Genomic DNA, 23,502 nt, shown 5'->3' on the forward strand with positions numbered 1-23,502 from the left:
ACAAAATGAAAATAAAAGCACACAGACGCTCCAAGTAAAGTACATAAGATGTGACGGAATAAAAATATAGTTTCACTAGAGGTGACCTGATAAGTTGTCGATGAAGAAGGGGATGCCTTGGGAATCCCCAAGCTTAGATGCTTGAGTCTTCTTGAAATATGCAGGGATGAACCACGGGGGCATCCCCAAGCTTAGACTTTTCACTCTTCTTGATCATAGTATATCATCCTCCTCTCTTGACCCTTAAAAACTTCCTCCACACCAAACTCGAAACAAACTCATTAGAGGGTTAGTGCATAATCAAAAATTCACATGTTCAGAGGTGACACAATCATTCTTAACACTTCTGGACATTGACCAAAGCTACTGGAAGTTAATGGAACAAAGAAATCCATTCAACATAGCAAAAGAGGCAATGCGAAATAAAAGGCAGAATCTGTCAAAACAGAACAGTCCGTAAAGACGAATTTTTCTGGGGCACTTAACTTGCTCAGATGAAAAAGCTCAAATAGAATGAAAGTTGCGTACATATCTGAGGATCACGCACGTAAATTGGCAGATTTTTCTGAGTTACCTACAGACGGGGCTACTCAATTTCGTGACAGCAAGAAATCTGTTTCTGCGCAGTAATCCAAATCTAGTATCAACCCTACTATCAAAGACTTTACTTGGCACAACAATGCAATAAAATAAAGATAAGGAGAGGTTGCTACAGTAGTAACACTTCCAAGACACAACAAAACAGTAGCAAAATAAACACATGGGTTATCTCCCAAGAAGTTCTTTCTTTATAGCCATTAAGATGGGCTCAGTAATTTTAATGATGCTCGCGCAAGAAATAAGAGTTGAAGCAAAGAGAGCATCAAAAAACAAATTCAAAACACATTTAAGCCTAACCCACTTCCTATGAAAAGGAATCTTGTAAATAAACAAGTCAATGAAGAACAAAGTGAATAGCATAGGAAGACAAAACAAGTGTAACTTCAAGATTCTCAACATAAAGAGAGGAAACTTAATATTATTAAGATGCATATACCCATGTTTCCCCCTCTCATAATAACTTTCAGTAGCATCATTGATGAAATCCACAATATAACCATCACTTAAAACATTCTTATCATGGTTCATATGCATACAAGTATCATTAATTTTGGCATAAGAAGAATTCTTCTCATTAATAGTAATTGGAGCACGATCATTATCAAGAATTTGAACATGGTAAACAAGTTGCATACTAAGGGGATTGTTTTTGGCAATCCAATCATAACTATGACAAGTTTCATAAGGATAGTTATAACCTATATCATAGCATTCTTTATAATAATCATCAAAGATTATTGGAGGCACAGTGTCATCATAAGAAATAGAATAGTTATCTTTCACAGTATGTTCATCTGTGACCATACCATCATTGTTACTAGAAGGAGATGTATCAAACATATAATGATCAGTAGCAAAAGTATTTTCAAACACCTCATCCCCAAGCTTAGAGCTTTCTATATCATTATGGGAGGAAGCATGGATAGTACTGATACTATGGCAATTATTAACATTATCATTTTTAGAATTAGTTTCCCAGAGATTTGCAATATCAAAAGTAGTGTGCTCTTTCAAATCACGATCACTAATGTAGGTAAAGGGCATAGGAAGATCATTGTACTCAGATTCATTATCGTAATAATCATCAGGAGCAACATACTTACGGTTACCTATCGTTATCTCATACACGCGGGGATATGCCGTTACCTCTTTCTTTTTATTCTTCCTCTTCTTCTTCTTTGTTCCCTTCTTCTTCTTCTTCTTCTTCTCCTTCTCCTCGTTCCCTTCTTCAGGAGGGAGAGGCTTGAAGGGAGGCTTCTCCATATAACCTGATTTATTTCCAGAAACAATAGAAGAAACTTGGGAGGATTCCTCCTTTTCATTAATAAGTTCAAAACACACAGCGGTCCTATCGTATTTTGGCAAGGTGTCATCTTCTAAGATATTCCGTATGTAAGTATTTGTATGGCAATTATTAATGCAATAAGAAAGACACCCATGCAGGACATCATCAATATCAAGATCACTCATATGTAACAAAGAGATTTTTCTTGATAACTCTTCACACCCCAAAAATAAAGTAAGTTCATCATGTTGATTAGGATGGATTTCATCATCACAATACAAATTTGCAGCACTCATGGGGTTCGAATAATCATTGGAGGAACATTGAAAATTAAAATGACCCCCTCTATGGCAAAGTTCACAAATAAAAGGATAGAGGGCACAAACTTTTTCACCAAGATCATCTAGAGCCCTAAACCACTTTCTAGTTTTTTCATTCCTATGATGGATACAATATTCATCTTCGATTTTATTAATTCCACAAGGTCTATGTATTCCACAAAAATTAACATGCTTATAGGAAATAGCATTCTCAGAAGTTTGAGCATGTTTATTGCAATCATTAACAACAACTTCATCTTCCATGCAAGTGTCTTTGAAAGGTTCATGATACTTATCAAAATTCTTCCTAGGCAATTCAAAATGAGAGGCAAAAGCTTTATAAAGATTTGCAACAACTTGAGAGTCAAGACCATAAGTAGCACTCATATTTCGAACTTTATCAGTATCCATAAAAGTTTTAATGCATTCATAATCATAATTTATACCTGACTCTTTACCTTTGTTGTTCTCCCATCCTTCAGTATTCTCCTGAATCCGATCAAGAAGGTCCCTTTTAAACTCTTCTTCATTGCGTGTAAATGATCCAGAACAAGTAGTATCCAGCAAGGTTTTATGTTGAAAAGAAAGTCTTGCATAGAAATTATCAATGATGATATTACCAGGAAGCTCATGAATGGGGCATTTGAGCATTAAAGACTTCAATCTTCCCCATGCTTGGGAAATACTCTCTTCATCATGAGGCTAGAAATTATATATGCGGTTCCGGTCTTTGTGAATTTCACTTGGAGGATAGAATTTAGAATGAAATAGAGGCACAATATCCTTCCAATCAAGAGAATGCCCATCCTTCAGCAGTTTATACCAATGCGCCGCTTTACCAGACAACGACATAGAGAATAATTTCTTCTTCACTTCATCCATAGAGATACCTGCACACTTGAATAACCCGCATAATTCATGCAAAAACAGTAAATGATCTCCAGGATGGACTGTTCCATCCCCTTCATAGCGGTTATCCATAACACGTTCAATAATTTTCATAGGTATTTTATATGGAATACTTTCAGTAGGTGGATTAAAAATATCACAAGTATCATTAGAGTTATCGCATATGGGAGATAAAGTTTTATCAGAGCAAATTTTCTCCCCTAAAGATGGGAAGCTAAAAAGATTACAAAAACTAGCTTCCCCAAGCTTAGACTTCTCCATAGCATTAGCAGTAATTGCATTCATAGTAATAACATTGTTACTATCATGCAAATAAGGTTCCATAGGTTTTTTAATTTTCGCATCACACAATTCATATCTTAACTTAGGAAATAAATTAAAAAGCTCACAGTTGTTTTCCATTATGCCTTACTATTGTAAAACAAGAAACAAAAAGATGCAATTGCAGGATCTAAAGAAAATAGCTTCGAGCACTCACACACCGGCAACAGTGCTAGGAAATAGCTTAGTAGTCGGAGGGTGTGAATACCTTTTACCTTACCTCCCCGGCAACGGCGCCAGAAAATAGCTTGATGTCTACGCACGCTTCTATTCATGTAGACAGTGTTGGGCCTCCAAGAGCAGAGGTTTGTAGAACAGCAGCAAGTTTCCCGTAAGTGAATCACCCAAGGTTTATCGAACTCAGGGAGGTAGAGGACAAAGATATCCCTCTCAAGCAACCCTGCAATCACGATACAAGAAGTCTCTTGTGTCCCCAACACACCTAATACACTTGTCAAATGTATATGTGCACTAGTTCAGCGAAGAGATAGTGAAATACAAGTAGTATGGATGTATATGAGTGGTAATAGAAATCTGAATAAAATATGGCAGCGAGTAAACATGCAACAGAACATTAAATAAACGGAGTTTCAGTGCTTGGAAACAAGGCCTAGGGATCATACTTTCACTAGTGGACACTCTCAACAATGATCACATAAATAAATAAGTTCTTTTCTCTTATGCTTCTTTCAAAGACTCTATTGTTGGATAACAAACACCTTTCATTGTGTAGGGCTACGAGAGCACCCTCAAGCCGGAGTAAACAAGCTCCACAACGTCATAAAGGAATCACACAAGATGCAAACACTGTCACTGTCACACCATAGAGAGTAATTCCGGCGTTCATATAAAGTAACTCTAGAGTGCATAGTAATAGTTAACTTCACAATCTACAAGAGATCACGATCATAACCTACGCCAAGTACTACATGATGCACACACTATCCACATTACATCATGAAGGAGGAATAGACTACTTTAATAACATCACTAGAGTAGCACATAGATTAATAGTGATACAAAGCTCATCATATGGATCTCAATTATGCAAGGCAATTCATGAGATCATTGTACTGGGGTACATGAGAGAGAGATTAACCACATAGCTACCGGTAGAGCCCTCAGCCTCGAGGGAGAATTACTCCCTCCTCATCATGGAGACAGCGATGGCGGTGAAGATGGCGGTGGAGATGCCTTCCGGGGGCACTTCCCCATCCCGGCAGGGTGCCGGAATAGAGACTTCTGTCCCCCGAATTGGAGTTTCGCGATGGCGGCGGCTCTGGAAGGTTTTCTGGTGTTTCGTCAATCCGTGTCGAAGATTTAGGTCAGGACGGCTTAAATAGGCGAAGAGGCGGAGTCGGAAAGGGTCTGGAGGGGCCACACACCAGGGGGGCGCCCCCCCCCCCTCTGGCCGCGCCGCCATGGCGTGTGGGGGCCCTGGGCCTCCCCTCTGGTCCCTCTCCGGTGTTCCGGAAGCTTCGTGGAATTATAAGATCGTGGGCCTTGATTTCGTCCAATTCCGAGAATATTTCCTTACTAGGATTTCTGAAACCAAAAACAGCAGAAAACAGGAACTGGCACTTCGGCATCTCGTTAATAGGTTAGTTCCGGAAAATGCATCAAAACGATATAAAGTGTGAACAAAACATGTAGGTAATGTCATAAAACTAACATGGAACATAAGAAATTATAGATACGTTGGAGACGTATCAGAGACTACAACACAAACAGTAACATTAAATCACATTCACAAACAAAATTAAGCCAACATAAAATTATGTCGAAACATACCGGCGGCCTGGTGGACGACGAAGCTGAACTACGGGGTGGATCATGCTCATAGCTCGCACACATGAAAAATTTCATGCCGAACTGGTCGGAGAAATCCTCCACCTGCTTAACCTTAGCAAGACGGCCGCACCAACAACGCTCCGCGGTCACACCCGGGGGTAAACTTGCAGCCTTCGCCTTCACCGGCCTAAACTCCTGGTCAGAGCACGGCACACTCATGATGGCTAAGAGTGAGCAAACAGAACAGAGATAGAGATAGAAGAACGTGTGCAATCCAGAGTAGCGCTGCCTGCTTTTATAGGCTAAAATTTGACACCAGGGCGGGAAAATATAGCGGGAAATGGTGGCGAGAACGACTGGCGGGATAAAATTGGCGGGAGATGGTGGCGGGAAGGAGTGGCGGGAAGGGTGGCGGCAAGGGCGGGCGGGAAACTGTGTGAACGCAAAAGGGCGGGAAAAATTGCTGCTCGGGTTCAACAAGCCCGATTTATTGGAATCGGGTTCACCTGGCCCGATTATCCAAAATCGGGTTCACCAACCCCGATTATGCAAAATCGGGTTCTTACACCCCGAATTATTTTTTATTTTTCTGACGCAGCACAGCTATTCTAGAAATCGGGGTTCTCAGACCCGACTTTGGGAATTCGGGTGTCTCAAACCCGATTTTGTAAATTCGGGTTCCACCACCCCGACGGTGTATTATTTCTGAAATTTCCTAAAAATGAATATTATTTCTAGAATTAATATTAAAAAGTGTATTATTTTAAAAAAATCGCCAGCAAGAGCATAATCCTTTCTCGTACCTCACATGTAAGATCTCAATACATGTATGAGTATGTTTAGTTAAAATACAGGATAAACCCAGCTGATGTGTCTATAAACTTAGCTTAAACCAGTTAGACGGTGAAAGGGATGTATTTCAAATAGTTTTTAAAGTTTAGGAGCGAAGATTGAACCAAATAAGAGCTGAGGGTTGTAAACTGAACTTTAGGACGAATTTTGGGTGGTAAATTGAACTTCTTCATTTGCTTTAGTACAAGTAGCTCGCCTCTGTTCGTCGGGTCACTGCAGGAATCTTACTTGCCTAATAAGGGTCACCTTATATGAGCATCAGATATTGCAGCTCCAATGTCTCTGTCTCGTCTTGTTCCCGAGAAGAGAATAAATTGGCAGAGGTTGAAGGTTTAATCGGTGTGTTCTCTCTTGCTGCATCATTAGTGTTGGTACACCTGGTCGTTTGTCTTGAGTAGCAGCAGCGATATCTTTCGACATGTCTGGATCATATCGATGCTGATTCGACGACACCATGATTGTAATGGATGCCGGACATGGAGAATGTCAGTCAGGGTCGTGTTCTTCAATATTTCCTCGTTCACATCATTAGTTCACATTCTTTCTTTTTTTCTCGCTCAAAAGTAGGAGTAAAAGAGAAGCAAAATTAACTGTAACACGGTTCAGGGAAAGATTGACCAGTGCCGCGCCACATCCATCTCATATAACATACGTGGTTGTACGCTTACTTGTGCACTACATTGGGAGAATTACTGTACGTGTCAGCCTAATCTTTTCGTACATAGGAGTACTGTCGTAGTATGTAGCACAATAAAATTGATGAATAATAAATCAAGCCTGATGTCGCCGTGCTGGTATGACTCCCTATCATGCTGTTAATTGTGGAACCGATGGCTGAGCGATCAACTGCATGCGAAGGCAGATGAAGACTGAATTAAACGCGAGAAATGAATGATCGAGCGCTCTAGCTATAGCTGAAGAAGAAGGAGTGCACTTCTGCTCCGGTGCTCCTCCCCTAGAAAAAATCTGGGAGCGTCAAACACAACAACGGTGGAGATCTTTTCATACATGTTCGTAAGCAGGGCAAGATCATAATTTTAGTGTAGGTCCACCGTCCGTACAGCTTAGTACATGCCCGTATGGCCCGTGTTTTGTTGTACCGCATTTTTGTACGTATCTACGGTTTCAAAACAAGGCATGCACACGACGTGCGGCGGTACTTAGGCGGATGGGATCGTTAACTGGTCATGCAACCTTTTTTTCTTCTTCTTACGCAACATACACATACCGTATCAATATAAACGGCTATACATGGGCTGGATATGTGTTTTGGCAGACCGAACATAGAAAAAAAATCTAATTATAACCCTTCAACTAACTCTAGGGGGAGCACCGGAGTAACCCTCGTGAGAGTGGGGAAACTATGCGAGGGAGGAGCGATCGATTCAGTGTGAACTGTTGCGAGAGCCATGGCCGCGAGTACAATCGTTCGTACTGCTTGATGAAGGCAGGTAATACATAAGCTTCACAATACGTATATGGATTTAACGACGGTACGTACTAGGCAGTACTGAATATACATGCATGCAACAGCTGAAGAATAGGTAATACGTATGTATATATCGCTTGGAATACACAATGTGTGAAGAGAGGGAGACGATGAAGAAGGGATTCAGAACAGAGCTAGCAGAGGAGAGCCAGGGCATCTATAACAACAGAAGGTCAAACCTCGTCGTGCTGTATTTATGGACGACGAACTATCGCAAGTTGTGCAGCGGGTTGGAACCGGATGGCGCCATCCGCTTGTCGTCGCTGAACGCGCCGTTGCCGCCGCCTGGCCGGAACCTCGCCGTGTTTAGGCCGGCGGGCAGAGCTGCACCTGCACCCTCCGACGCCTTCCTCCGGCGGGCCTCGTGATACCCCGCCTCCGTGCGCGCCGAACGGGGGACGCTCGCGCCGGTGAGAGCAGCAAATTGGGATGACAGCGGCACCGGCGCGGCGACGTGGCCGAGGAGGGAGCCGGCTCTGAGCGCCAGTGGGACGAGAGAGAGCAGGGCAAGAATCTTGAGGCACCTGACGACGCCCATGCCCATGCCCATGCGTGCCTACAAGAGCTAGAGGTTGCTGCAGCTTGGTTTCTGGAAAGGAAACGGCCGGGGCTAGTGATGGACAGGACAGGCAGGCGCACGGCCAGCCCAGGCGAGGAGGAGGAGTACGGTATAGGTCTATACTATGGGGTGAGCCGTAAAGCAGAGGTGGCCGAAGACACGAGAGGAAGAGAAGTAGAGGTGGCCGAAGACAATCGGTCGAACAGGTAGAGACGTAGAGTGCGGCCGGTGCAGGCAAATGGCATGGCATTGGCATGTAGCTTGGCTAGGGTGGTGCGTGGGCTGTAATGATCGTCAATAATGGACGGACGGCCAACGGAAGTGAGAGGACGGGACGCGCGCGATCGATCGAGCGAAGTGATTCTGATTTGACGTAAGGCGAGACGCGGACAAAAAGTCACAATGATCAGTGCTCCCCTCCCTCCCTCGCTCTCGCGCGTCTCTTCTGTTCCGCGTGGTTGCTTTCCCGGCAGCGCCGTGTCGCGCGGTGGTGCGGGCGCCGGCGCCGTCGTATGATGCTGCCGGTGCTTGACCGGCGGCGCAGGCGCTGTCCGGCCAACCACCGCTGGGATTAGTTCATAGTCCCTGATAGATCAACCGATCAGCCAGAGTTACGGGCATGTTCCATTCCACCGTGCTTCTTCTTCTTTGCACGGTCCGACGACAGCTACCGACCGACCGTCCGGCGACAAATTAAAGCAGACGCAGGAAAAGGGAGGAGAAGGATCGATGCTGCAATCGATCAAAACAGTTACGGAGCACAGTTGACGTGATACATGCGACACGATCGATCGTATGCTAGTGCTAGGGGCACTCGCAGATGAGATGGGGCGACAACTTTACAGTAGAGAACCTCCGGTTGGATGAGCAACCCCCACCATCGATCAGTTCCATCGAAGCACAGCAGTACAGCACTGACTCCAGTCCGTCTACGCTTCCTTCTGCGAAAGCTTCTCCGAGGTCGGTTCAGTGTGCATTGGGCATTGGCGACCGGTTGGTGGCTTGCTGCTACCTTCCTCCCTACTCCCCAGACTCCCAGAACGCTCAGAGGTGTTCATGCTACCACCAATGCTGACAGCCAGTACACGGTACACTCATCAGCAAGTGAACATAGCGATGCAGTGAACGCAGTAGACATGTACACACTTACATCGTAGCACTGCCTGACTCGAGTCCATCGCAGCTTCCTTTGCTGCAAAAGCTTCTCTGAAAGTCGGTTCAGTGTGCGTGGCGTCGGCCACCACCCTCCCTAGTCCCCCAGAGTTTTTTTTTCGAATTTTCACCGGGGGAGAGAGTTTTCCCACCTGAATATATTGAAAAAAGGGGTAAACCCCAGGGTAAAGCCGTTACAGCAGAGGAGAGGGGACAAGGGAAGAAAAAGGGGAAGAAAAAAAGAAGGAGAAACACAGGCAGGGAAGAGGAAGAAGTCCCCCAGAGTGGTCAGAGGAGTTCATAGTGCCAAATGCTGACCGGCAGTTTTTTTTTTTTTGCGGGTAAAACCAGACCTTTATTAATCAGACAGGATTACAAGAGACTCATCAACAAGTGCCTGTGCAACACACTCAGGACTTGCTCCGAGCCAAAACTGCGTGATGTTCTCTACTCTTGCCAGATTAGCAAGGCAGTGACTAATCCTTACCTGACTACGGTCTACTTTTACAAAATTGCACAATCTGCTACCACTAGCTAGCTCCTTAATCTCAGAAATACTATGAAGAAAAGGTGAACGGTCTTGTTCCTTGGCATGAATCGATGAGATCAATTGGGAACAATCTGTTTCAATCATGATTGGCAGTTGAGTATGTTGCAACCCAAGCTCCAATCCCTCCAGGCAAGCTAGAATTTCCGCCTCCAGAGGCTGCTCACAAGACATAAGTGATCGACACGCCGAGAAGATTACTGAACCAGCAGAGTCGCGTAAAACCATGCCAGTACCCGCAGAACCGTTCTTGCTCCGAAAAGATCCATCTATCGACAGCTTCGCCCAACCCGGGGGAGGTTTAGTCCAAGGTTTATCAGATGAAATCTTTTCCGAACAGGGCATGTGATGCACAGCCTCTGTTGCCAGCATAGGGCCTTTGCCTTTTAGTATATGGTCAACCGGATTATGTTTAATAGAACCCAGAATCCTCACATAGTTACACAGGAACTTCTTCGAACTCTCCGTACATGGAAGAGGTTTATCGTGAGTTACCTCATTCCGCTCATACCATGTCCTCCATGCCACCAAAATTATATGATCGACCATTTGAACCGGCACCGAGAGAAGAACAGTCCGAAACCAGGACGAAGAAGAGACTTGCAAAGTAGCTTCTTGTGGGAGGAGCCAACACTCACACATAGATTGCCAAAGACGCCGAGAATGTGGGCAATGAGCTAAGGCATGCGCCACATCCTCCGTCGCTGTATTGCAAATCTTGCAGAGACCAGTAACCTTCATGTTTCGTCTAATTTTATTACCCTCCGTCGCTAGGGCGTTAGAAGCTGCTCTCCATGCAAAAGTTTTAATTTTTGGAGGTACTAAAGAGCCCCAGATTCGTGTCCAACAAGGATCCTTGCCATCTGGTCTATTGCTTGAGCTTCCAAACGAGCATTGAGCCGGGAGATTATTGAAAGCCAAATGGTACGTGGAACGGACAGTAAAACACCTAGAATTCTCCGGTTGCCATGCCAGGACATCAGCAAACCCTCTTCTTGATGGTTTTATTTTACGGATGGCCTCTGCATCTATAGGATAGAAAGTATCTCTGATCAACTGTGTTTTCCAACCACCATTGTCATCCAGTAGCTCGGAGACCCACTTAATACGTCCGTTTCTCTTAGGAGTAAGGACTTGGCTACTTGATAATCTTGGTAACCAGCAGTCACGCCAGATGCGTATACTACTACCATTCCCTACACGCCACACCATACCCTTCTTCAGTAACTCCAGCCCATAGGATATAGCTGACCACGAGGAAGATGGATTTCCAGTAAAAACTGTGTCAATAATATTTCCTCGTGGATAGTAACGAGCCTTCAGTACTCGGGCGCACAAGCTGTCAGGAAACATGATTAACCTCCAAGCTTGGTGGGCCAGTAACGCTTGATTGAAGAGACGCATGTCTCTAAACCCCATACCACCCTGAGCCTTGGATCGTGTCATAATATTCCAGTTAACCCAATGGGTTTTGCGTTTACCACGCTCAACACCCCACCAGTAGTCACGGATCAACTTAGTGAGCTCATCACACAGAGAAAAGGGAAGTTTGAACACTCCCATGACATAAGCTGGAATCGCCTGCGCAATAGCTTTGATTAAAATTTCCCTGGCACTTTGGGACATGAGACTATCTCCCCAAGCCATGAGATGTTGGCAGAGCCTAGTCTGTAGGTTGATAAAGCGTCCCTTCTGCATACGCCCGGCCGGTGTAGGCAAGCCTAGATATTTTTCTTCAAACTCAGGGTTAACCACTTGAAGGATATTACGGACCTCATCATGTGTCTCTTGAGAACAAGAATTACTAAATATGATAGAACATTTAGACGGGTTGATGAGTTGGCCCGTACCTTTGGCATACAAATCAATCACTTGCTTTACTCTCATTGCTTCATCAGCAGAGGCTCTAAAAAAGAGCAAAGTGTCGTCTGCAAAGAGGAGATGAGATACCCCTGGTGCACCACGACAGATTTTGATTGGGGAGATCCCAGCCTGAACAACTTCATTTTGTAGTAGAGCAGAAAGGCCATCAGCCACGAAAAGAAATAAGAAAGGTGACAAAGGGTCCCCTTGCCTTAAACCTCGTGTTGGAGAAAATGCTTCCAAGAGGGTTCCATTAAATTTGACTGGTGACACATGCCATGATCCATTGTACCCACCGGTGAGAAAACCCCATTTTATGCATAGTAGACTCCAAGAACTGCCAATCAACTCTATCATAAGCTTTCGATAGATCCAATTTATAGGCGCAATAAGAAGAATTCACATTAGAGCCATGTTCCATGTAGTGCAAGCACTCAAATGCTAGGAGGGCATTATCCGTGATCATCCGTCCAGGAACAAAAGCACTTTGATTTTCAGATATAATCTCGCCCAGTAGTGGCCTCAATCTGTTCACAAGGCATTTTGACACTACCTTGTACATCACATTACATAATCCAATTGGGCGGAAATCTTTCAGCTCAGTTGGATCATCAATCTTTGGTATAAGAACAATTGAAGTATCATTTGCACCTTCCGGCATAAGACCCGTAGAAAAAAAGTGCCTGACCGCCTTGATCACATCCCTCTTCATAATGTCCCAATTCCGCTGGAAGAAGCGTGCAGGGAAGCCGTCAGGGCCGGGAGCTTTCAAGGGACCGATCTGAAAAAGGGCATCAGAAATCTCCTCGTCTGAGAATTCCTTACACAGGTCAATATTCATCTCGGCAGTAATTTGTTCCTGGACCAAGCCAGTTATGGGACTACTGTCAAGAGAGGGATCACGGGTGTATAAAGACTGAAAAAAAGACACAGCCATACGCTGCATATCTGATGGGACAGTCTGAACCACACCATCTTCATCTTTTAACTTGGCTATCTTATTTTTCCTTGCACGCCAGATAGCCTTCCTATGAAAGAGTTTTGTATTTCTATCACCTTCCTTCAACCACTCTATCCGTGATCTTTGCATCCAGAGCATTTCCTCCTTATAGAGGAGTTCATTCATCATATCACTTGTAGCGCGAATTTCCGAACGGGGGGCATTACACTCATGCAGGGTTTTCAACTTCTGACGAAGTCGAGCCAGCTCTCTTGTAACATTACCGAATTTCCTCCTACCCCACGAGTGCAACTTCTTCATCATAGCTTGTAGGCCCTCCGTAACAGAACCAAGGTCGCCTAGCGGACCAAGTTCCTTCCATGATGTGTCAATGACTTCCTTCATAGCCGGATCCCGCTCCCAGAAAATTTCATATCTCAAATGTCGCCCTTGAATAGCAGGCCGAGATTCTTTTGACACCATCAGGAGGAGTGGACAATGATCAGAACACGGGCTAACAAGATGCACCACAGACGAATCTGAGTAAATATCACGCCAGCTATTGTCTGCGAAAAAACGATCAAGACGGACTCGAACATTGCTGTTGCCTGCCCTCTTATTATCAAAGGTAAACGGGAGACCAGAAAAGCCTAGATCAGTCAGTTCACAGACTTGAATACAGTCCCGGAATGCGACCATTTGGGCTTCTGGACGTAGACACGCTGAGAAGTGCTCATACTGCCAAAGTGCTTCATTAAAATCTCCCATAACAAGCCACGGTAAGTTCGAGGAAGCCTTCAGCGTGGAAAGAATCATCCACATATGATGACGATCACAGACCCTTGGCTCCCCATAGACGAATGTGACATGAAATAATGGATCGCCAGGTCTTAGCCTCACATGAGCGTCAATAAATCGCGGACCAGAGTCCTTAACATCCATGAATATGCTCTCATGCCAGAAGAGGGCAAGACCCCCACTCATACCCGCACTATCCACTCCGAAGAAACCGCGGAGACCCAAACGATTCCGAAGCCGCCGAACACGGTCAATTTTCAGACGAGTTTCACAAAGAAAAACCAACTGGGAACTATGTGTTCTAAGAAGAACAAGGAGCTCGTGAACTGTCGAGGCGTTCCCTATACCCCGACAGTTCCAGCTGATCCAACTCATTGGTCCCAGCGGTCACCCTCGAGGGATGCCGCCGATCCAGAATTTCCTGAAACAGATGTGCCATCTTCTTTCTTGTGTCTCTTTTTGTCTTTCACTGGATGATTTTTCTCCTCAACTCCCTGATTTTCAGAGTTCACATCCTCCCCCGAATTGGTCAGAGCCAAAGCCCCTGTATCATCTGGGCTAGCTTGCTCAAAAGAAAGCCTTTTCTTAGCCGATTTTTCGGCATCAGACATATGGTGATCACCAGGCTTAATGGGACTAGAGGCAGTATCAGAGAGCTCCATGTCCTCAGGGTTAATCCTTCTCTCAGGATGGTGGCGCCAATCAATAAAGGTGCCCCTGCCCCATGCTATCCCTCTCCCTGGGAGGCCTCTCCCATAAGAGTTAGATTCATACATTGCACCACGGCCACCTGCATACATTGGCGTATCACGCCCATTAGGAGGGCCTCGTACTGAGCCAGATACACGCCCACGGCGTGGAAAAGCATGGATCCAATCACCAAATTTCAGCTCTTTGTCCTCAAACACACCCGTACCACACTCCTTGTACTCATGTCCTATAAGCCCACATGCATAACATAACATACCAAGCTTTTCATACTTTACAGCGAATATCGACCTCTTTCCTCCCAAGGAAATTGAGACAAAGCGAGTTAACGGCTTGCGAACATCTTGCTTCATACGCACTCGTACAAAGTCTCCTTCGAAACCTCCAGCCGACGTCATCTCCACTGTGATCACCTCACCAGCCTGGCGGCTGACCAATTGTGTCACCACCTCCTTCTTACGGTAAGCTTCTGGTATCTTATGGATTTGAATCCAGACAGGCATGAACTCAAGAACGACCAAGTCTGGATCAGAGATACCATCATACGGAGCAAGGATCACAGTCCAATCACGAAATAACCAGGGACCACGTTCCATAACCTTTTCCCAATCACCAAGGCAGAAACATTGAATCACAAATTTGTTGGCCCCCACTGGCCTGATCGAAATCTCCCTCGCTGGATTCCAAGCAGCTCTCATCTGCTGAAAAAACGCCTCATGGCTGTATCCTTTATTGCAATTCACACGAGCCACCGCTAGCCAGCGAGTACTCTCCTCCAAGTTGACATCTGCTTCTTCTAGAATCAAGTCGTCGAATTCCTCCTCTCCAATCTCAAGGCGATCGAAGAGAGAATCAATACCACCGCCACCCATTGCCTTTGAACTTGCCTCCTTATCAGCCGCCTGCTCCATCGGCGGTGTGTCCCGACCAGAGCTAGCCTTCCCAAGGTCTGGATCTTTCCCCGATCCAAGGTTGGATGAAGACTGGTTGTCGGCCATGGTGGCGAAAACAGAAACCCTAGATCTTCCAGGGAGACTCGAGAACGTTGACGGAACTTGAGACGCCTTTATGACGACGAAGAAAACCCTCACGATGAGTTGTAGACGGGGACGGCCAGAGAATACTAGCCGGAATCGGGTCGGAGGGGGGTCGGAGTGGAAGACTAGGAACTCGCCGCCAGAATCGCCTGGGGGAGGACGGAAACCCTAGGGGTACATCAGTAGATCGGCAGCTGACCGGCAGTTCATGGTATCCTTTATCAGCAAGCGAACCTGGCAACACAGCTAACACGGTATAGGGCCTACAGGCTACAGTGGTGGTGTATACGCATTGTATACACTTGGTCACAGTGCAATGCAGCATGTTCCTTGTGCTACCGATGCAGGTAATGTGAATACAGGAAATGCTAGGTTTGGTTCGCAGGATTTACAGGAGGTAGAAATAGGGGGAAAAAACTGAGGTGAACACACAAACATTTCGTTTTCTTCTGGAAATGGAATGGGGCGGAAGCCTTTGTTTCTAAAAAAAGAAATAGGAAAAACTTAGGAGTCGTATGCTCAATCCTACAAGAACTGAGTACACTGGAACTGGAAAACACAAGAATTCTTGAGAAGTATCATCTGTTTTCCATAGTTTTCACATAAACAAATAAATTTTCCATCAAGTTAGGTCTAAGAGGAAAAATCCTAAAAAATTGCATGCAAAGTAGAGCATAGAAAAAAATTCCCATGGATTGAACCAAACGGGCTATATAGGAATACTTCCTAAGGAATTGAATCCTCTAAAATTTCTATGGAACTTCTTTAAACCAAACAAGCCCTAAGGGTTAGAAGGTCGGTTCAGTGCGTGTGACAATGTGACAATGGCGACTAGCTTCTGTTGCCACCTTCCACCCTCCCTATTTCTCCATCGACCATAGTAGTCAGGGCTGTTTCAGACGGACAGTTCATGGTACACCCTCACCACCAAGGTAACCTAGCAATGCAGTGAGCACGACAGTACGCGCGGTTCCTTTGCTGCGAAAGCTTCTCTCAGGGTCGGTTCAGTGTCTGAGGCATTTGGCGACAGGCTGCTGCCACCACCTTCCCCCTACTAGTCCCCCCAGAGTAGCCAGAGGTGTTCATAGTACCAAATGCTGACGTTCATGGCAATCCTTTATCAGCAAGTGGACCTGGCAACACTGTGAATACAGTATAGAGTCTACAGTGATACATACACATTGTACACGCTTGGCCACAGTATACAAATACCGCAGCATGTTCTTTGTACGACCGATGGAGGTAATGACAAGACAAGAAATGCAGTGACCAAGAACAGATCGTAGTTGTACAAGGCAAAACATTCACATTCTGGTCACAGTATACACACACACTGCAGCATGTTCTTTGTGCTACCGATGCAGGTAATGCAAAGACAAGAAATGCAGGTGCCAACAACACATCACATCCAGGCTAAAATAATGATTCACTTTTGGCCGCTAAACATTCACACGAGGTGCTAAAGCTCTGAAACGCCGTTTCAGTCAGACGGTTTCAGAAATTCAGAATCAAATGAGGACCAATGCTCGAAGTTCATGGGCCAAAACTGAACTTTCTTCAAACCAGAATAAGAGCACAAACGATTCATTATGTGCAAGGCAAGAGAAAGGGGAGGAAGAAACAGAGTATAGCGAACCTATTGGAAATTTTTTCTTTCCTCTATATTTTACTCTACTCATCTCATCTCTCTTACAGCCACATGTACATCATGAGCAGCAAGGATGGGCTGAGCTCACGCAGTACGCAATAACACACCGTATGTACAAATGAATGCCACCAGAGGGCTACCTTACCCTAACTCCATCCAGAAAACTACCACCTTTGGCTAATGTTCGATCAAATTGGCCGTTAATCATCTTGGTCCCGAGAGCTCCATGGCTTCCAGGCCGACCGATGACTCGTCTGCCGCAAAATCCATGAACTTCGGGGGCAGGAGCTCCGACGAGACAGACTTTGGCGTGTCCACGTTCTGCGATGCCTCCCATTTCTCCGCCAGCCCATCTCCTTCCAGCATCCTAATCACCTCCGACATCCTGGGGCGGTGGGACGGGTAGTATTGCGTGCACAGCAGAGCCACTTGCACCATTTCCTCCAGCTCCACCCTGTCATAGTTGCTGCCTAGATCTTTATCCACCATCATGCTCAGCTGCTTTTCTTGATGGAGCTTCTTTACCTGGAACCAGATGCAAGTGTCAGAAATAATGCGTGTTTCGATACAAAGAACATAGGCCTAAGGACAGATGGTGGATAAAGATCTAGGCAGCAACTATGACAGGGTGGAGCTGGAGGAAATGGTGCAAGTGGCTCTGCTGTGGTTTCACAACTGCAAACAGTTAAGCTGCTTTGGTTTCACAGAACATCTTTTCAGCGTCACAATGAAATTTTACTTGCCATGTTGATAATAATTGTTTTACTATGAAAAAAATGCTTTAGCATCTCAAGTGTCAAATCTTACCGTTGAATGTACACAAAGTAAAAGGTGAGAAGGGACCTAAAAGTGGCATACAAACTTGTCGAAAAGCTCTTTTTTCGAGAAAACGCAAAGTGGTCTTTGTGAATTCATTGAAAAGGTAGGGTTGGATACAAACCTCTAGGAGGTTCAGTTCATCACATTTAAAAAAGTTGTCGAAAAGCTCTGAGCAGACACTAAAGGGCAGAGCCCAAGAAACTACGATCAAAAGGAGAAAGCAGTCTTTTCATATAAAGTACAATAGTGAATTTGACACCACTGTACACAAAGAAACGATTTAACATGCTTACCAAATCAAGCACTCCACCCTTCTGATTTGCTAGTCTTCCAAAATCTAATGCCTTCTGGCCAGTGATCAATTCAACCAACAAGACTCCGAACCCAAATACATCTGTCTTATCTGATGACTGACCAGTTGACAAATACTCTGGAGCTATGTGTCCAACAGTCCCACGCACTGCTGTTGTAACGTGGGTCTCCTGGTGATCCAAAAGTTTTGCCAATCCAAAATCTCCCACAATCGCTTCAAAATATTCATCAAGAAGCACATTGGAGGCTTTTACATCACGATGGATAATCTTGGGATCACACTGTTCGTGCAAGTAAAGCAGCCCTCGTGCTGTACCCAGTGCTATCATCTTTCTCCTTGACCAATCTAGAGCTGGCCTGCCATTTATATGTTCTGGGAAAGAAATACAGAAAAGTTTAGGTTTACTGACGGAGAAGGTTACTTTTTTGCTTGCAAACTGAATAAATATATACTTGGAAAAAATCACAATATTCTCTTGTTTTTTAATTGTTCATTTCATCAGCAGTAAATCTAGATATGTGATGTTGTGAATGGCGCAGTTTATATTCCAAAATATGGTGCACTGTAAAATGTCAATAGACGCTTGAGTAAATACTAATATCAGCAGAAGCAGTGTACTTCCAATAGAAGACAGTCACCATGGTCAAGGTTTGTTTGATGGTACACAGAACGATTAAGCTAGCCAGGATGGTATTGGTAAAAGGTCAATCTCAATGGGTCAAACCCACAAGCGGATTTTAAATAGTGGGTATTATCTTAATACTTCCAAGATTGTACAATAACTTTCACTTAAAGCAGGCAAAACAACAATGGCATGCTACAAAGAACATGTTGAGGATCACTTGCCATCAACACTAATGCTCGTCAGCTTTCTTTTTTTCATTTTAAGCTGACCATTTGGTGACAGTTTGAGCTCACTAGATAGCCAACATGGACACATGCCATAGTGTTAATCTGAAATGAGCCTAATGCATGGCAAGGGGAAGCAAAGATTGAACAGGCCACTAATGAATCTGCACAAGTAATACAGTACTTAAAAATGTATAAGAGCAGAGAGAAATAGACTGACCCCGTAACTGAGAAGCAACACTTCCATTTGGCATATAAGGATAAACAAGTAATCTCTCGCACTCTGTAGTGCAGAATCCAATGAGCCGTAGGAGATTCCGGTGAACAGCTAAGCTTATGACTTCAACTTCAGTTTGGAATTGAACTTCCCCACCAACAGCATTGTAGTCTTTCAATCTTTTAACAGCAACAATTGAACCATCACGTAAAAACCCCTTGTATACTATTCCATATCCACCTTCACCTAAAATGTTTTTTGAGTTGAAATTGTTGGTAGAGGTTCGAAGCTCCTTGAAGGTGTACTTCTTTAGATGACCCAAGCATACTTCTGGGTCATATTGATCTGTAGCTAAGAGGAGGTATCAGGTACCACAGTATGGAACTAAAACAGCAATAGCATGCCCGACAGAAAGCATGAACAGAAACTGAGAGCATGTAAAAAATTTAAAATTATCGAAGCAGGTATTATAGGGTGAAAGAAGACATCTCATTTTTATTGCAAGGAAAATCAATTACTCCCTCCGGTTCAAATTAGTTGCCCAAAAATGGATGTACCTATACCAAAAGTATCTGGGACATCATGATTCTGAACTACAGAAAAGGTTTTCCAAATAAGAACCACCAAGTAGGCTTGCAAGCTGCCAGATAATAGTCAGATATATTTAATCGTTTGCCAGAATAAGGCTTCTATCCCAGCAATAATTTGATAATTTATCTCTGTATGTTCTTTAGTAAACATAGGACAAATATTTGAGCATTCACATATGTAGAAATCGGAGGAAAACAGAGAAGACTCAAAGAGAAAATTTAGACTACACTGTATCAAGAGAGTATGACCATCTCAGTTGGTAAGGAAACCATGTTTATTAGAAAAACAACGAAAAGAAAAAAAAAAGGGCAGAACATGCATGGAATACACATAGCGTAATATGAACCCACTAGATTTGAGAAATATCAAATTTCAATCACTTTAGGTCCCTGCTATATAGTTAGTGTTCATGCCTAATTGACAATGCAGTTTAAATTGGTAGCAACTGTTCTACTGAACCGCGAAAGATTAATTACCTATTTTCGCAAAAAAAATATTACCTATGACATCACTAGAAGCTGCAAGAAAGTTTATATAATGAATACTACTACAAGTAATTAGTACTAGTCCACAAAAAGGACTACAGGGTGGCTCGTTTTTATGTGAATTTTGAACATGTCGCGGAAATCATATTACTGAAGATTATCTTATGCTAACTATTTTTTCGCAAAAAAATAAATCTAATGCTAACTATTCAGCTCGTCCAAAGGTAAGCATGTCAAATAAACAAAGAGCATTTTCATATCGCCCTGTTCAAATTAATTTACTATTCAATTGGAAGCTTAGAAAAATATAGTTCAAGACGTAACAGACAGTAGATTCTTCAACCCTTGCTGCAACAAAGAAATCTATGTATCCAACTCTAAATCCAGGCAATGCTAGTATTGATCAGGTACAGCATCGAAAAGAGCATTACCATTTACATCAAAAAAGATCTGCTGATTACGCCTATGCCGCCACCAAAGAAGCATGCCGACCACGATAGCGACAAATGCTACAGAACCCACAGTTGCTCCGCAGATGATAGCTATATGGTGACTTCTTGCCATGCCTTGTTGTGGCTGAGCTGAGGAAAAGGAAACGGATGTGAGCCACATAGAGAGACAAAAAAGATAGCATTTCTTTGTGCTACTGGTGTATATTTCTGAAAGATAAAAATGATCGACAATCTCACCCTTAAGGTCATCTGGTGGATACGAAAGCGGGTCCAGCGACACAGACGAGCAATTGTCTCCAGACTTGACGCCACAAATCAATGTATTTCCAGCAATGCTGTCATAACAAGAAACAGTAAGAAAAGTGGAAACGAAAGAACGAGCAATAGTCTGCAGCGTGCACACAGGGTGTCCATGGGGAAACTGAATTAGCCAGGTGACAGGGAATTAGCTGAATGATTGATTACCTGAAAGTTCTTGCAGAAATCTTTGGCAACGGACCGGTGAGATTGTTAAATGAAAGATCTCTGTGAAACAGGTTAAATAGAACCGTTTATTACGGTACACGGAAGAAAGAGGAAAGCAGTAGTAATAACCAAGGGATTCGCAGGACATACAGAAGAGCAAGGCCATCAATGGTGGCTAGTGAATCAGGTAAAGCTCCAGATAAGCTGTTGTTGTTCAGTTTCCTGGTAGCAACAAGAGAAACAAAAGTGAGTCGCCGTATACATCAAGAAGGATGCGGCATCAAGAAGAACCATGGAATGAAATCTCACAGATAGTTGAGGTTCTTGAGGTCGCCAACTGAACTGGGGATGCTCCCAGTGAGATGGTTGTCTGACATGTCAAGCGTCTTCAGCATCCCCAGCCTGCCTATGGTGGCAGGGATAGTGCCAGAAATCGCGTTGTTCTGCAGCAGCCTGTGGAAGAAAGCGAATGGTGAGCACTTGCAGTCTCTCGTTTGTGTAGAAACCTGTATTTCTGGCCATTTTTCCAATTTTTAAACGGGACGGGATGAATGCGCTTACACAGATTGTAGTCTTGTGAGGTTGCCGATGCCAGGCGACAGTTTACCGGAGAGGCGTTGGCTGGGCAGACCACTGCGAATCACGCGAGAAGATTAGTCCCCATTGCAAAAGCTCGCCGGAGGCAGGACAGGAGGGAGCAAGCGGGAGATGGCGGCATGACTTACAGCGCAGAGACGTAGCCGTCGGATGTGCAGGTGACCATCCTCCAGCTGCAGGGGTCGACGGAGTTGATGTCCCAGTTGTCGAGCACGTTGTAGTGGTCCTGCAGCTCCGTCTTGATGGCCATGAGCGCCACGACTGCGACAGGCAGAGCAAACAGGCGGAAGTCTCAGCGCCAACAAATCTCAGGCAAGAAACAACCAAGCGGCGAAGAAGAAGCGGAACCACATTGGCGTGATTCGCCAAATTGGGGGTTGCCAGGAAGGGAAAAAGGAAATCTTTGCCAATTTCAGGGAATCTTGCTGCGCCGAAAGACGCTTTTCACTTGAGGAACTCGAGGGAAGGAGCAAGATGGATAGGTTGGTGGATTTTACCTTCGTAGTTGATGCCGGAGGGAGAGAGCGACGCGGTGGCCGGCGGCAGGATCACGCTGAGCAGGGCGGCGGCCACCACGCAGCACCGCCACCGCCACATCCGCACCCCCGTCTCCATCCCCCCACCACAGCACCACAAAGGCCGCAGATTCGTTTCGGGCCAAGGACGACGGGGAAGAAGATGGAACCGACTCCCTCACGACGCAATTCCCTCCGCTCGGCTGCGGAAGATGCGGAGCTCGTCAGCGAATCACCGGCGAGCCCGCTCGGCGGGAAGGAAGGCGATCAATCAGAATCAGAGTCAATGTTAATCCAACCCAGCGACGAAGCGATGGGTTGGGGTGAGAGTGGGTGGTGGTGGAGTGGAGTGGGGACGAGAGAGACGCCAACAAGCACCTGCCACGGCCCTATCGCTCCATGCCTGCTGCTGCAGCAGCTCTGCAAACCGCCAAAAGCGCGCCCAGCCTCTCTCCTCGGGCAGGAGCAGACCCAACAGGCCCGACACGGACGCGCATGCCTGCCACTGCCAGCCATGGCCACCCACACCATACCACGACCCACTCCACCAGGCTTTCTGCCCGTGCCCGCCCCCGTTTCCACATCGTCGCAGTATTTGTTGAGCAGTATCCGGCGATGATTGCAGACAGCAAGAAATCGATTAGCAGTATAATCAAGATCTAGCTAAAGTGTCGCTTAGAGACGACGGCAAACGCTCCAATAATGCAACCGTAGCGACAGCTCCCGTCTCTCTACAACACTGCAGTGCAGACACACAACAAAACGCAGTCTTGCAGCATCTCTCGAGCGAAATATACTATCCTTTTGTACTGACTTCGGTACGAAGTTCAGAAAATTATATTGCTTGCTGCTGTCCTGGAGCGATTGGAATCGGTGTGAGTGTCGCATTGGTTAACAGTAGAGTACCAACTAAACAGTGATCTGGGGAGGTGCCAATGACAAGGCGCATGTTTGTCATCACCAGGCTACGAGGGAGGGAGTACAAAAAAAAACTGAATTTCAAAACGGAATGACGGAGGGTGATAAAGAAAGGAGCCCGAGGGGAACAAGGAACGGATGAAAGGCTAGGGACACGCACTGGCGAGTCACGTGCTCGTGAGGCTTTTATTTTCTTGGCCCGTCCCTCCTTGTCTTCTCCCTCTCTACAATCTAGCTACCTCGCTCGTCATCAGTGTCACCGAATCTTTATATGCGACTCTATCTCTTCTTTTATCATCCAGAGTGCTAGTTTATTGCACCGTGTTCACACGGTTTATTATTCGCGGGATTTGAAGATGAAGATTGGAACAGGATGTGGCATACTGCCCATGTGCACGCTAAGCAGCACATTTTTTTTATTTAAAGGATTTTCTTGGGTACTTTAGAGGATTGAGATTCGAT

At 44.9% G+C, this 23,502-nt stretch overlaps 1 protein-coding gene across 2 annotated transcripts; it reads right to left on the reverse strand.

Moving 5' to 3' along the window:
* Positions 1-16,739: 16,739 nt before the first annotated feature.
* Positions 16,740-22,638, reverse strand: LOC127341200 (protein NSP-INTERACTING KINASE 3). Of its 2 annotated transcripts, XM_051366997.2 has the most exons (11): positions 22,105-22,638; positions 21,736-21,868; positions 21,572-21,643; positions 21,320-21,463; positions 21,161-21,232; positions 21,011-21,070; positions 20,783-20,880; positions 20,525-20,674; positions 19,021-19,362; positions 17,932-18,323; positions 16,740-17,344 (listed from the first exon to the last, which is right to left on the reverse strand). In XM_051366997.2, exons 1-11 carry the CDS (start codon positions 22,220-22,222, stop codon positions 17,024-17,026), a joined length of 1,902 nt encoding a protein of 633 aa, XP_051222957.1. In that variant the 5' UTR covers positions 22,223-22,638; the 3' UTR covers positions 16,740-17,023. The 2 variants fall into 2 exon arrangements, with proteins under 2 accessions (XP_051222957.1, XP_051222956.2); XM_051366996.2 differs by lacking the exons at positions 21,572-21,643; positions 21,736-21,868; positions 22,105-22,638 and having other exon boundaries at positions 19,021-19,368; positions 21,320-21,458.
* Between the last annotated feature and the right edge of the window lie 864 nt (positions 22,639-23,502).

Source organism: Lolium perenne, chromosome 3 (assembly GCF_019359855.2).
Source record: "Lolium perenne isolate Kyuss_39 chromosome 3, Kyuss_2.0, whole genome shotgun sequence".
In the NCBI taxonomy this organism is placed as follows: Eukaryota; Viridiplantae; Streptophyta; class Magnoliopsida; order Poales; family Poaceae; genus Lolium; species Lolium perenne.